The sequence below is a fragment of the Pseudorca crassidens genome, chromosome 13 (genome assembly GCF_039906515.1).
Source record: "Pseudorca crassidens isolate mPseCra1 chromosome 13, mPseCra1.hap1, whole genome shotgun sequence".
Taxonomy (NCBI): Eukaryota; Metazoa; Chordata; class Mammalia; order Artiodactyla; family Delphinidae; genus Pseudorca; species Pseudorca crassidens.
In genome coordinates, this window is record NC_090308.1 from 41,199,674 (window position 1) to 41,215,805 (window position 16,132).

The window sequence follows — 16,132 nt, forward strand, 5'->3', positions numbered from 1 at the left end:
TATATTATAAAACATTTTAAGTGGACATTTTGTTAAGGCAATTATTTTGCTCTTGTTAGTATCTCTGAAATGTTTTTTTCCTTAGATAGGCAATATGTGAAACATGCCTTGTATTTATTCTTCTTTGTGTACCATTCTGTGGCATAGATTTCCTTGCTGAAACACAATCTGGAGATGCAGCTTTCCCAGTCTCAGACCTCTTTGCAGCAACTGCAAGTCCAGTTTACACAAGAACGACAACGACTTACACAAGAGCTTGAAGAATTAGAGGAACAGCATCAACAAAGACATAAATCTTTACAAGAAGCACATGTCCTTGCATTTCAAACTATGGAAGAAGAAAAGGAAAAGGAACAAAGAGTAAGTTTAAAGTGACATAAGTTCAAATGTAATCAACAGCCTAATAATTGTTAGCCTTCTAATTTTAAAGAGTTCATTTTTTGCTCCAAAAAATTATATATTGCTTTATTTGTGTTTTCTAGGCTATGACTTCTTGTAGGGGGTCACAGTAATTAAACACAGACACTAATTATACCCTATAGCAGACAAATTTTATTTCTGTTTCCCATGATATTGCCAAGTTCATGATGAAACTAATATACCGTCTGGCTTGTCATATGTTAGCAGTGATGAAATAAATTTAGTTGTAACCACTGTAATCACTTAATACTATCTTGAACTTACAATAGTCTTTCATCAAATTTTTAATTTTTCTCTTTCAGTCTGGATCTACAAAAGACACATGTACCCAAGGAATTTATATTTTTTAATCTCACATTTTTGTCCCTCATACTTTTTCTTATGCACAGAAGTCACAATGAATCGAAATGGGAGACATTTTAAAATAGTATAGTTCCCTATATACAGCCCTAACAGCTATATGAAAAGTAGTGATACAAATAAATCACTAAAAAAAATACTTAAAAAGATACATTATTTGTTTAATTATATGCCAGAATTGCCCCATATCCATTATTTAGTTCTGTGTTAAAATGTTAGTTTGACATAGCCTTAGTGTGATTAATTTTGGTTTAGTTCACTTCTTAACACTGTATTTTTCAATTTCTTCTAGGGACCTTATGGATAAAGATAAAGATTTGATAGAAAAAGTGTTACTAACTAATTTTCACCATGTATAGTTATTACAGTTATTATTTGGGTATAGATACTATTTTAAGAAATGGTATGTTATTTAAAGATTGTTAAAACAAAAAAGTCATATTCTTTTAAAAACAACTCATTTGCCTGTACAATAAGTTGTAGTCTATTGATCTTGTCCAGAAAATCAGGGAAGTTCCTTTGGTTAAAAATTCGACCTGTTCGCATTAACTAAATAATCTATTCATTGGATTCCATTTGTGAACTGTGATAAGTTGTAAGCTTTCACATCAGTGCTTTAATTTTACACATTCAGTCTTTTCAAAATTGTAATCATTTTTCAAAAGAAATCGGAACTGGCAGTTTTATTGTCTGTCATTAGGTAGCCAAGCTTACCTGCGTCATGTTGTCTCTACGAGAAGTCCTTTATTTTTACCTGTATCCAAAGGAACTTACGCTGTACGTTTCAGAAAGGACATAAGTGGTCAAATAATTTTTAAAAGCAGCATTTTAGAGTAGTGGTTGAAGAAACACAGCCTTAGTTAGAATGTGGTATCTTTCTCAGAAACCTTTCATGTTATAGATTATAGTAAGGAAAACCCTTCCTGGCTGAGTGCTACAGTTCACTCTAAACTTGAAGTACCCTGAGCTCTGTTTTTTTTCTCTTGTGGCCATATATCTTCTCTTCGTCTTGGCCACGTGTAGTGTGTTCTCTCTGGCTAGGCTTTTAAAATTAATCATATGAAGGGCTTTAGTTCACTTTTCCAGCTGCCTCCTCTAGCTTTTGCTTCTGTTCACAAATGCAGGAGCAAAGAAAATAGCTACAAAAATTTTGTTAAGGTTGGAGTAGGAAAAGCCCTCATCTCTCTTTTCCTGATCAGAAGATCTTTTCTGATCTGCCCTCCCCCACCTCTTTCCTAAGTCTAAATCTGTGCACACAGAGGAAGTATTCATTCATTTTAGGTGGTTTATGTCCCTTAGCAGCTTCAGAAAACAGCTTTATTTGAAAACTGCCTTAGGTAAAGGGTCTGTATCCCAATTCGAACACTGTATATTGACTCAACCTGATTTCATGATGATTATTCTACTGAAGTGAACCTACTAATTTATTTTCTAATGATGATCATTTATATCTAATATTCATGAAAATGAATTAAAAAGACTTGTTTTCCTCGAATAATAACTGAGTTTTAGTAATTTTTCTATTTTGTTTCCATTTCCTTCCCTATATTCTAGCATAATAATTTGAATATGTTTCTCTCATTCTAGGCTCTTGAAAATCACTTACAACAGAAACATTCTGCAGAGCTTCAGTCATTAAAAGATGCACACAGAGAGTCAATGGAGGGCTTCCGGACAGAAATGGAACAGGAACTTCAGACGCTTCGGTTTGAATTAGAAGATGAAGGAAAGGCTATGCTTGGTATTTTGAAAAGATTATAATCCTGTCATATTTATTTTTACATCCTTCTAACTTAAAATTCAACAAGAAATCACAAAGTTTTATTCTTAATTTTTGAAACATCAAAATGAACATCTAAGTGTTGTTCATATTTTATTTGAAGCTACTGGGTGAAGGAGCAAGTATGGCAGAGTAGAATGGATAGAACACAAACAGTAAATTGAGGTCCTCTCAACGTTCTCCATACTCTGGCTGTGTAAGCAACACCCAATGGTGCTTCCATTTGTCATTAAGGGACTAAACGGAGTCAGAACATTCAGGTTTCCCACTATCCAGTGACTGAAGGGAATAGATAAGGATGGAGCCGCATGTCTTTAGACTAGATCATCATATTGGGTTTTTTTAAGGATTTTGTTTTAATGAGAAAAGTCATGTCTAGGTCTGACTCTTTGGATATTTTCCAGAATTTTTATTAAATGGACTTTTATCTTTGAGGTATTAAAATCACTATAGTTTTTATAGGAGATCAGTTGAGTTTGGAAGAAAAACTGAGTATGTATTTAAAGGATTTTTTGTTTGTTTTTTAGTGTCATTCAATGACTTTTTATTCCTGTCATCTCATTTTCCTTCTGTTTGTGTTTTTTTCCAAATTCTCCTAGTGTTTTTGACGTCTTTTGTCACACCTCAGTGGCACACTCTTTTCCAAGTAAGAATTGAGAAAAGAAGACCAAAGTGTTCTGAATATTTGGGGCCTCAAAGGGAAAACCAGTTGACCCAATTCATCTTCTCTACTATTGCTGGGAGTTCTAGGCCAAGTCGTTATAGTCCTCTCCTCTTCCCGAGGAGAGGTAAAAATGGGCGAAGTGTTGGAACTTGTATCCACTGAAACATGATTTAAATACATTTGTCTTTGTAGACAAAAGACTTTTTGTGGTTTCTTAAACTTTTTATTTTGAGATAGTTGTAGATGCACATGAGATTATAAGAAATAGCACAGAGAGATCGTCTGAACTTCTTACCCAGTTTCCTTCCATGGTAACATTTTCAAAACTAAAGTGCATGTCACAGCCAGGGTGTTGACATTGATACTGTCAAGACACAGAACATTCCCATCACCATGGTATCCCTGCTGCCCGTTTATAGCCACATGTACTTCACTCCCTGCGCCCACCATTAATCTCGTCTCCATTTCTATAATGTTGTCATTTTAAGAATGTTGTGAATGGAATTGTACGATACGTAGCCTTTTGAGATTGGCTTTTTTCACTCAGCATAATTCTCTGGAGATTCATGCAGGTTGTTGCATGTATCAATAGTTTGTCCCTTTTTATTGCTAAGTAGTACTCCATGGTATTGGCCTACCATATTTGTTGTCCTTTACCTACTGAAGGACATCTGTGTGTTTTCAGTTGTGTGCAAATTTAAGTTTTTATTTCTTTGGGATAAATGCCCAGGAGTTGAGTTGCTGGGTCATGTGATAATGGTGTGTTTAGTTTTTTAAGAAACTGCCACTGTTTTCCAGAGTGATTATTCCATTTTACATCCCCACCAGCAATGTATGAATGATCCAGTTTCTTCACATCCTCACCAGCATTTGATATTGTCATTATTTTGTTATTTTAGCCATTCTGGTAGGAGTGTAGTGATATCTCATTGTGAATTTTACTTTGCATTTCCCTAGTGGCTAATGGTGTTGAACATTCTTCCATGTGCTCTTTTGCCATTTGTGTATCTTCTTTTCCAATTGTATTGTTTCTATTTCTACACACACATCTATGGCTTCAATGGCCATCTGTTGTGCTTGTGACTCCAAATATGTATTTCTAGACCAATCTGCTTTCCTTGTGAATTAGATTTATATTATTTACTGCTTATTACACTGTTAGATATTCTAACTCACACTCTGTTTTAAAATATTAGCTCACCATCTCCCTCAGGTCTAAAATGTATTTCCATTCCCATACCTCCCACTTGAATTTATGATATCACTGTTTACTGAGTTGCCAAAACCACGAATCTGGGAGATGCATTCAACCTTTTTTCTTTTGCTTGCATGTCGTGTTATTCCCTCCTCTTAAATATTCTCTGTATCTATTTCCTCTGCTTTCATCCTTTCGCCACCCTTAATTCAGGGTTGTATCATTTCTCACCTGGATTATTACCGCAACCTTCTTGCTGATCTTCCTTCCCACAGTCCATTCTCCAAACTCCAGTTGGGTTAATTTTTTTTTTTTTTTTTTTTGCGGTACACGGGCCTCTCACTGTTGCGGCCTCTCCTGTCGTGGAGCACAGGCTCTGGATGCGCAGGCTCAGCGGCCACGGCCCGCGGGCCCAGCATCAGCAGGCGGACTCTCAACCACTGCGCCACCAGGGAAGCCCCAGTTGGGTTAATTTTTGCAAGACTCAAATCTCACCATGTGACTTCCCCACTTTAAATCCTTCAGTGATTCCTCATATCCTTCACCAGGTCCTGTCAATTTTTCCACTGAAGCAGCCCTTAACAGCAGGGGAAACTGAATTTATGCTCTACATGAGGGTCTCGGGAGGAGCCTAAGTTGACTTGCTACAAGCACAGCATTTCTTTGAAGTCTCATGTTTCAGCTTTGAAATTTGTAACTTGTATTTTACTCATATATTCAGTGTTAACATTAAAAACAGTGGCTTTTCCAAAAATCTTCATGTAAAATTCATGTTTTGGAAGATGATCATGTGTACTCTAAAAGTCCCTCAGGCACACTGCCACACACATCTTAGTTTGAGGACCATGAATGTAAACATGGAGTGAAAATCATTTTGTACTAAAACTTTCTCAGGCTAGGCTCCGTTTTCTTTCCAGTATGACCACTTGCTCTGTGGGTGCCTGCCATACCAAACTTCTTATAGCTTGTCTGACAGAGCTGGTTCTTTCTGCTTTTGCATATGTTACTCCTTCTTCCTGAATGCTTTTATCTTTCTCCACTTGGAGAACCCCAGCTCAGTCTTTTAGACTGTGTTACTGTGACAATTCCTTTGTTGATAGCATCCCCAGTTTCCCTCTCCTAGGAAATCTGGGTTCTTACACCGCCCTGCTTTCATTATAACTGAAACACTGTATTTCATTATAATGTTCATCTCTGATATCCCACCTAATTCCTTGATGCCCTTCCCTCTAGCCTGTGCAATTATAAGAACAGGGTCGTATTTTATTCTCCCATAGTATAGTACCTGGCATTCAGTAAGTGTGGATTGTATGAAATAACCTCAAATTCAGATAAAAATAATGACTTCGAAATCACTAAGAACAATCACCAGACAGTGCTTAACATCTTTGAGGGATATCATGGAAGAAGTCTTACGTGGGTGGGAAGTTGCCTCCTAAATATACATTATAGTGCCATTCAACCCTAAAATGTGTTATTCTAGTAGTGAGTGAGAAGAGTTAAAAATTTCCTCTCCATTAGCACCTTACTTGCAAACTGAAAACATATATAGAAAACCTTGATCCATTTGAGCAGCTGAAAATTTTCTTACCCTCTTCAAAGCCAGATGACCTCTAAATTTATATTTTATGATAGTATGTAGTATTTTAAGAGGCATAGACAATCCTATGATATTTTAATGGGAATATGTGTCCTAATTTTAAAAAGTAATACTCTTTTATGATGTTTATCTAAAATACTAATATTTTAAAAATACACGAAATCTTTTTTTCCTTGGATTCCAGCTTCTTTACGCTCAGAACTAAACCATCAACATGCAGCTGAAATTGATGTGTTACGGCATCATCATCATCAAGAATTGGCCGCTGCTAAAATGGAATTAGAGAGAAGTATAGATCTCAGCAGAAGACAGGTAAAGAACATCCTGTTCTGTGATGTCTTAAATAAATGCGAATAGATTTGAATGTTCACAATTTTCTGAAAATTATTTTGTAATAACTAGTATTTTCACTAGTAATTACTTACTATCTATATTAAAGAGTTTTATTTTTAAAGGGAGTTAGGTAATTCAACTTTAGTATAATGGTTTATTTTATGACCTTTTAATTGAATATTTTGAATTTTATTTGCATCTTGAGTGAACAATGAAATGTAAATAATACAGAGTGAAAACAGAATACTATAAAACAGCAGTGTCTGTCCAGTAGAACTTCCCATGATTAGGGACCTCTTCTGTATCTGTGCTGTCCACTATGATAGTCACAAGCCAAATATGTCTAGTGTGACCAACGACCTGAATTTTTAATTAAATTTTACTAATTTATTTAATTAATTTCAGTTAATTTAAACAGCCATATCAGATAGCACAGCTATTGAAGTAACAGGTCCTTAGGAAAAAAAGATAATTTATATGTCCATATCACTAGCACAGCTACTATTCACACTTTTTAAATTTTGCTCATTAGCCAAGTGTACTTTCTTTAATTAGATGGTTTGTGATCCTGAATGTATGTCTGGATGAATGGATTTCTAGTCATAGTACAATGAAGGCTATTCCCTGTTTATTAGTTTATTACTTATGACTTTCACTTTGTTAGTCTTCAAATATGTTAAATGATCAGCTCAAATTTTTCTTCATTACTAGAAAGTTTTAAATGAGCCACCTTATAACCATGGAGGGAACTTATATTCTCTCCAACTAGGCTGCTGCTGAAATTGACAATGTCTAGGCCTGCAGAATTTGCAGAAAACAGTGACTTGTAGGAAAATGGAAGGGAGCTTATCTGTCAGACAGGATAACTACTAGACCGGCATGAAGCAGACAAAGTCTTCTAAGCAATGGGATGTGTATATACTGGGATGGCCTCCATAGATGCAGGTCCTTTTAAATTAAAGGACGATGGCAGCAGCATTTTACTGCAAGACCATGTAACTTATTGAATACTTAAGAGCCCTGTATTCTAATATCGGCTCTGCCATTGATTATAGATCATCCTTGGACAAATCATCTCTTGGGTATTGGTTTCTTCAACAGTAAAATGAGGGAGATGTGCTTATATGGTCTTTTGGGTCCCCTGTGGCCCTGTGGCATCCATATAAACACTTCTTGTATATTGATTATGAAAATAGAGGAGGCCTCGAGGTTCCCTTATTTCAGCAGTTTGCTTTTGAAGCAATGTCAGATTTACGTTTGACATTCCAGTATGTCATTTTCTTTCCCTTAAACACAGAAAGTAAATATGCAGAAAACTTTTAAGAACTATTTGTATTTTTCAGAGTAAGGAGCACATGAGTAGAATAACAGATCTACAAGATGAAGTAAGGCACAGAGAGCATCACATCTCAGACTTGGTTAAGGAAGTACAGCACCTTCATGAAAATATAAATGCCCTAACCAAAGAATTGGAACTTAAGGGAAAAGAAATTCTCAGAATAAGAAGTGAATCCAACCAACAGATGAGGTATGCCTTCAGTCACCACAGAAGGAATTTGCAGTGTTACCTGAAAGACTGTTGCAATGGTATTTAGCAATACATGCCTATTTTTATGACTAGATAGCCTTCTAGTAAGATATTGAGGACCACTTTTTACTTTATTTGTTGACTATGTTATAATTTGGATGTAGAAGAAATGTTTATATTTTGAAAGATGTATATACATTCACTAACTTTGGAAATTGTATGTAATTAACTAAAATCTTTTAAAAATGTTATTTTAAAAAGCATTAAAGGAGACAACTTTACCAAGCTAGAAGATTAGAGCAAAGTAAGTACTTTACTTTAGGCTGTTTCCACTAATTTTCTGTATATTATACCTAAAACCATTTCAAATCTGTTAGAATATAGAAAGTTTTGAAAGCTCGACTTCAGAATAATGTTTTCTTAACTAAAAATAAATTAAACAGGTTGCATGAACAAGATTTAAACAAGAGACTTGAAAAAGAGCTGGATGTCATGACAGCAGACCACCTCAGAGAGAAAAATATCATGCGGGCAGATTTTAATAAGACTAACGAGCTACTCAAGGAAATAAATGCAGCTTTACAAGTGTCGTAAGTCGCATTATATTAAAGAAAATTCATGTGTGGACAATAAACTGAGGAGCACTGTGTCTAACCTCAGATTAGCTAGTCTTTTGAATCCAATTAAATGATACTTTAAAAAGAAAACTTAAGTGCTGTATTTACAGATGGTAACTGCAATATGATGTATTCTTTAATTACAAGAAGGCAGTTGAACAATTATGTTTTATGAGCTGCTACTGCTGTGGTTCTACTAGGATAATATTTGTCCTAAGACTGTCTCTCAGGATCATGAACCTATCATGCCATGGTGAAAACTCAAAAGATACCCATTATGTAATGTTAAGTAAAAAGAGCATATGGTGACCAATGGGGTTATTATGATCCTATATATACACTAATAATACATATTTTACAAAAGTATCAAAAGATCTTAAACAAATACAAACTTTAATGGTAGTGATTCCATCTGTGGACTGGATTAGGAGGTATTGGAGATGGAGAAGAGCAAAAACTTCCTTTTTATTTTATATACTCTACTTACACATTGTTTGAATTCCTACAACAAGCATTTGATTGTTTTATGATTTTAAAAATCAATAAATGTAAAACATCACAAAGTTAGTACTCATATATAGTAGCTCCAATATCATTAAAACCCAAAGTTCTAATTATTGCTTTATGTTTTAAAAAATATTTAATAGCCCCTCTCTTTCCTACACACTTACTTATAAACTTCTATAGCTAATGCACCTGGCATTCACTCCATCTCTGTGGCCTAAACTGTGGTCCAGTTTAAGTTATCTCAGAAATAATTTACTCTAAGCTGCTGCAATGGTTTATTCACTTTCAGTCTCTCCTCTTCCAATCAATTAAAAAGCCTTCATAAAAAAATATAAATATCTCCATATACTTCAATAAAGTCAAAATAGTGACTTAATCCCATTACCCTCAGTGTCAAAGTCAAACTTAAACTCCAGTGTGCCGTCTCCTGCCTCATCCCAGTCACCCGTATTCCCTGTCTGCTACCTTTGTGTCAGCCACACTGATGCTCACAGTTTCCTTCTAAGAGTCTCCTGTGTTATCCTCTACAGTCTAGAATAAGCTTCTATGTCATTCCTACCTATTACCTTCCTCCAATCTAAAAATCATCTTGCATTTCATCCATTTAACCAGCTAAGCCTCCCAGTAAGTCTTGTTAAATTTGTACCACATATGCCCACATTCACTTCAGCTGAAACAGAAAACAGACCCCCCAGTCACTGGCATTTACTTCAGAGGCCTCTGAGGTGAGGTGTTCTTTCTAATGGACACATACAGAATTTTCACATCAGTAGGCACTCAATGAATATTTCACAAATAAAATCTTTGAGGATTCCCTATAATATTTACCACTTCATAAAGTTACCCTTGAAATGGTAAAGAGACTCATGAAGTCATTTCCCCAGTCACAGTGATTCTGGGTGTTTGCAGGTATTGGGGGTAATTTTTAAATCTTGTGGGCTGCAGTAAGAGCTTGCACACCTGCCGTGTTGAAAAGCTCATAATCTCAGGCATTTTGCAGAGATGAGTTACAGTGAACCCCAGTGACCACAGTGTTGTTTATCAGGCAGAGGCTAAAATCCTGGTATCGCCCTCTTTATACTCTGAGAAAACATGCTCACAGAAAGAATAACCTCTGTCCGTGTGTCCGGTCTCCTTAGGAATGTTACGTTACAGAGTAAGGGTTATATCTTTGTTTTTACTTTATTCCGTTTTTTATGGTTTTGCGCATTATGAACTTTCAGTAGATAGAAGATAATTTAGTATTTTAATATTCATTTTTAATCAAAGGATTAGTGTGACTCATAAGTCAAATATTTTATCTGTTTTTCTAGATCTACCATTTGTTTTCTACTTCAACTAGGTCTATGCTAACCGACCATATTTCTTTCTTCACCTGCTGTCATTATGTAATTAACCTCTAGTCTTCGGTATCTACTCATTTAGTTAAAAACAAACACATATACAACTGTATTTAGGCTAGCAATGTCTAGTAGATTTTTCTGTAATAACAAAAATATGCTGTGTCTGCTCCGTCCGGTATAGTAGCCGCTAGCCACAGAGGCTGTTGAGCACTTGAACAGTGGCTGGCGCAACCAAGGAACTGAATTTTTAACTTCATTTAATTTTAATTAAGTTAAATGTAAATAGCCACACATGGGCTAGTGGCCTCCATATTGAAAAGCACAGTTTTAGACAGGTGGATATTTCTGGCGCATATCCTCAGATGCAGCCTGCTGGGATCTGCTGAGTGGTTTGGATCTAAACAGATGGAAAGCAGGGAGGGTCCATTCCAGTTTAAGGAACTGGGGAGAACAACTTTTGAACTACTCTCAGCCTGTTTCAGAGAACTAAGGGTACCCTACTGAAGTTCCTAATCAACTGCATGCTGACTTTAAAACTTCAAAATCGGCAAAGCCCTGTGGATTCTTGGCAGTGGGTATGGTGGAGGGACTGGTGTGGATTCTTGGCAGTGGGTATGGTGGCGGGACGGGAGGGGCACGGGTCAGCCTGCCACCTGAAGCCTGCAGCTGAGGGGCCTCTGGAGCAGCTGGACATTTCTTGCTTCTGTCCCTGTCCCAAACCTTGTTGGACTCCAGGGAAATGAAATGGGGACAAAAGTTTAAAGGAGGGACCGTACCCTCTAAACATCGTTGAAATGGTGGTAAGAGTTCTGTGTCTCTTATGGAATTATTACTAGAAATCCTCTAGTGCTGGGTATTAAAGTCTACTTAGGTTTTCAGATACGCTACAGAAATTGTTTTATTTTCTTGAGTGGTGTAGTATCTTAGTAAAAACATTGTATCTAAGAAATATGTCGTGGTTTTTGTTTTAGAAGCAAATGAGGATGGGCTGTTTTAAAGAACTTTAAGCTAAATGTAAATATACACAGAACTTGGAGTCGTGGCAGATCTTTATTATGCAAAAAAGGTATTTGGTTCAGAGATTATTATTGTTTAGGGTTATTTTACCTTAACTTCTCACTGTACTGAAGCCAAAAGGTAATTTCTTATTGGGGGAAACATTTGAGTTTCTGTACTTGGACTTTAAGTAGGTCAGTAATACCTGATTAAAAAGAAGCTCTCCACCACACCAGAATTACTTATTCCTTAAAAGTTGTTTGAGTTTTTTAAATCTATAATACCCTAATAGTTATAATAATACCCTAATACCATACAGCTTATTTTCATAATCTTGTGAGGTAAGGATGAAGTCGTTCTATTGTCACAAGTCTGAATCTGTGCCTGTAATTTATGGGAAAGAGAAGTTTGACATTAAGCTGCTTGAATTACTATACTTCCTTTACCTTAAGGCTGTAGGAGATAGTATACTAGAGTTCTTTCATTTTATACAATTAAAATTCTAAAATAGATATGACTATTTTAGAATTTAGTCATATTTTAGAAATTAGTCATTAGTGACTAATAATACTGTTGTTTGGCTCTAAAATCTCAACTTACTGATTTTTTTTTGTCATTTATTTTAAAAGTGTGGAAGGACTATCAACTGGGAAACTTTTTTATACAGCTTTTTATGCATTCATATTTTTGGTTTGTGTTATCCATGAGCCATAGACACTGACCTATATATTCTCAGAGCCAAAAAAAAAAAAAAAAAAAAAATCAGGGCGTGCGTGCCTGGGGAGAATCAAGCAGTGACCCTAATTAGTAGTTTTATATGTTCTACTTCTGTCTGTCCTCTCTTTGTATTACTTCTAATGGGAATCTGTATTTTGAGTAAAAGTCTGTATGTACTTGTGTGGTTCCCTCAAGGCAGTTATTTCCCAGGCTTTAATCCTTCCTAAACAGCCTTTGGGAATTTGGTCATTTCTGGCTACCTATGATATTATTGTCTTAATATTTTTAATTGACTTGTTTTAACTTAATCAACTTTTCCTGTTAAATTTTTAACTCTGCAGTAAAACCATTATCACTACTGAAAAATTTCACCCATTATTCTAAATAGAAGTTAAGCCATAACTATATAAATGTGACTTCTGTGAAAATACAACAGTGTTATTAGATCCTGGCTAGCACTGATGCTTGAGGCCTGCCTGAGTGCTGTGAAACAGCGTAATAAGCATATATGCTATGAAGACCAGTCAAGATACACAGAACCTAACAGACTTTCTCCTTGTGGTCAGAAAGATTAAAGGAGAACAAACTAAACTGTCTCCTGTATCACTAGTCGTTCACACCTAGTCTTTGGGAAGCAGCTGGCTTAGAGAGTTGAGTGGGGCAACTGAAAGGGAAAATGTTGACTGCCCGGTGTTGGCGTGAATGGGCATCAGAAGAGGACGAAGTGTGCTTCCCCCATCAGGATTTTGAAAGACTAATAATTCTTGGAATATGTTTGCAGGTTAAATCTACATCATATTACTTGTTCTCTCCTTTAATGCTTTCCCATTTGTGTTTATATGGATGTTTCTTCAGTTTAATCAATTATTTTTTTCCCTTTACTATCCAGGTATCTTTTAAAAAAATTTTTGGTGCTGTAAAGGTATTTTGTGGAGAAGATTAACTGATAATAATTTTGTAGGTAAAGAATGTTGAAACTAAACAAAAACATACACTGGAATTTAAGTTCAGAGACCTTTATTATGCAAAAAAGGTGGTTCAGGGATAGTAACTGACTATTTTAGACTCACTTTACCTTAACTTCTCATTGTACTGGAACAAAAAGACAGTTATTGTTTTTGTTTTTTTTAACTTTACAAATGAAGTACATGTATTTATTTACACCCCAAGAAGATGCTTTCTGAATTTTCCATACTTAAAAGCAACATTCAGAATATTCTAAGACATCATAGTTTTAAATAAGGCTTTAAATTGAGTTTTTTAGTGACCATTTACTACCAAGTATTTTTGTTCAGCTGCAGGAAACAGTTCAAAAATCTTGTACCTTGTTTTTACTGATAAAGTACTCCAGTGACATCTTGTGGCTACTCTGGTATGAAACGCAAATGCCTTTTTCCACGTTTCTCAAGCTTTTCAAAACCGTTACCCATAAAATATAAAACTTTGCCCATATAATGCCACATCATGATAAAATGCAAGGTTAGTTTATGTGAGCTCAGTGAATTGTCACAGAAGAACAAAAGTGAAGATAATGAAACTAGCCTCACACTGAACTGACGAAGTCCCAACTGATCCTGAGAGTCACTCCCTAACCCCACACTTCCTCTCCCTCATACCTCCCTACTTCCCAGATTAGAACTTTAGCCATGGGGCTGGGTAGGGAGCCAAAAATGTTATCTCCAAGTCTTTGGCTTGAGCTGAGTTAGTGGAATTTACTAAAAGTACTCAAATGCACAGATTCTGGTATGCCTCTGGAACTGGAGGGTGGGAGTGGATCACTGATACCTAGAGGATAGATCATCTAGAAGTTACTTAATATTTGTTGACTGAATAAATTTTTCTGTGACTCTTCATTAACCATAATTTTGTTGAGCTTAGTTTATTCTTCGTATTTGGAAAACAAGTTTTAAGATTGTTCTAATTATTTGAATTTTCTAAAATCGAGAGTGCTTTTTTTCAAACTACACTAGCAGTTTCCATTTGCGTCCTCTTCATTCTGCCCTGTGCTATATTCTTAGACTCTGCAGGGTCCATGGCACCTCTGCTCATAAAAAATGGCCTCTATTCTAGAGTCTTCAGTGGCATTTAGTTCTATTACCTTCTCATTTCATTCAGGGCAGAACAGGCCTAGAAGGAAATATGATTCTTCTTTTATCTGATGAACTGGGTTTTTTTTTTTCCAGTTTATATATTCAGTGTATTAACTGATATGCAGAATTTGTAAACTGCATTTCCCATAAACCAGGAAAGAATGATGTCATATGTGTGTGTCCTTTGTACCCCTTTCCTCTGTATCTTCTGTCCTTTTTATATATGTTAACAAACTTTATGTCATCACACAATATCGTATAAGTGGTAAGTTCTCCTAATAGTAAGCCTACATTTCCAGCATCAAGCCTGCATTGCTAGGTTAGTATTATTCAGTATATTATTTCTTCTACAGAGCATACCTCACCTCATTCCCATATACACTTAAATGACTTAAAAATGAGTGAATTCTTCCAAAGTAATCTGCAAAGCCTTTAATAACATCATCTGCACTTGGAGAGCCTTTCATAACACTACCTCTTGAGGCAATCATGTTATTATGCTTACAAGTTTTAACGGAAAAAGTTTGATTTTAAATTTTTGTGTGTTCAACTGAACCAATTTGAAAAATATAGGCATTGCAAAAGAATGTCTGCATCATATCAATGAAAGGTTTTCTTGTTTTTAGACTAGAAGAGATGGAAGAAAAATATCTAATGAGAGAATCAAAACCAGAAGATTTACAGATGATTGGAGAATTAAAAGCCATGCTTACAGAAAGAGATCAGGTCATAAAGAAACTAATGGTAAGTTGTTTGGGTTTGGGGGGTAGGGGGTTCTGGTGTAACCATGTTAGTAATCTGTAGACTGTTGATTGGGAAAACATGAGAAAATATTTTTAAGTAATGCTAAACAAAAGTTGAAAGTACAAAATATATGTATTGTGATTGAACGTTTATTAAAATGTTTATGAATGAGGATAAGAAATACAAAGTAATTTTAAATTTGGTTTTATGGTAAGGAGATTGTGTCTTTTTTCAGTAATTTTTAAAAAGAAATACTTTTTAATACATATTGAGTGTTTAATAATGTTATTGCCAGTGTACAGTTAATATACTATTGAAGTGTGTGTGTGTGTATTGTACATGTAGAATTAGAATTGGATGGGAAAGAACGGTCAGCACATACATGCACAAGCCTGCATTGCACACTTCCAGTTAGTCCTGTTAACTTCCTAAAGTGTGTCCCACTAAAACCTGATCCAAAGACATACTTCATGGAAAAAGGATTCTATTTTCTTAGGGTTCTAGCCTAAGAAAAGCTACAGGCTCTGTCTTGAGAGTCTCAGTGCACACTGAGATGTTAGCGGCTCTGAAAAGTCCATCAGGGAAGAAAATACAGATTTAACAATAAATACACTGCCTTCATTAAAGTCATTATTCCTCAAGAATTAAAAAAACACAGATGTTTTAAAATTCATAAAACATTTCAGAGTCTTCTAAAATTATATGACCTGATCAGTAATGAAAATATTGCTTTTTACTGCCACTAACAAATAAAAATCAGTAAAACTAGAAATAGAATGCTAATCATTCTGTTTACTCATTGATCTCTTCATGAAAACTTTGGACATTAGCATGCAAAGAGAGCCTAAGAGCATTTATTTCTGAAGTCCTTTTCCTTAACATATTTATTTCTCTTAGCATTTAGGAAAGCCATCCTGTTGTATGGGACTAGAAGTTCCTGCCAAAAAGCAACAGGTAGTTGATTGGGGTTCATAGATGGAACCCAGGAGCAGGCATTGGAAAGACAGAATATGTGCTACTTCATCCCAATAACCACCCAATTTTCCAAGCTTTGTGAACATGAGCACAGGCATCATAGCTTGCTCTGTCTCTATCTGACAACAGTAGAGTCATGAAAAATTACCTTATATTCTACATATGAAATTAGCAAATGTATTACTACGTTTCATCTATGGTAGAAATAGCTGTTGATTTTCCAATTCTAGCCAGGGAATGGTCTACACTCTTTTCACTACACC

At 35.5% G+C, this 16,132-nt stretch overlaps 1 protein-coding gene across 6 annotated transcripts in view; it reads left to right on the forward strand.

Annotated features, from left to right (window-relative positions):
* The window catches only part of FAM184A (family with sequence similarity 184 member A), a 120,321-nt gene that overhangs the window by 98,729 nt on the left and 5,460 nt on the right, over nucleotides 1-16,132 (forward strand). For 4 of the 6 annotated variants that reach the window (XR_010933747.1, XM_067702253.1, XM_067702250.1 and 1 more), the window contains 6 exons: nucleotides 148-360; nucleotides 2,368-2,521; nucleotides 6,204-6,331; nucleotides 7,696-7,880; nucleotides 8,324-8,470; nucleotides 14,777-14,894. Coding sequence is in view for 5 of the 6 variants with exons in the window: in XM_067702253.1 (XP_067558354.1) it covers nucleotides 148-360; nucleotides 2,368-2,521; nucleotides 6,204-6,331; nucleotides 7,696-7,880; nucleotides 8,324-8,470; nucleotides 14,777-14,894 (945 nt within the window). In the remaining variant the exon portion in view is untranslated. The remainder of the gene's footprint in view (nucleotides 1-147; nucleotides 361-2,367; nucleotides 2,522-6,203; nucleotides 6,332-7,695; nucleotides 7,881-8,323; nucleotides 8,471-14,776; nucleotides 14,895-16,132) is intronic. The other 2 variants (XM_067702254.1, XM_067702255.1) reach the window with 1 other exon arrangement.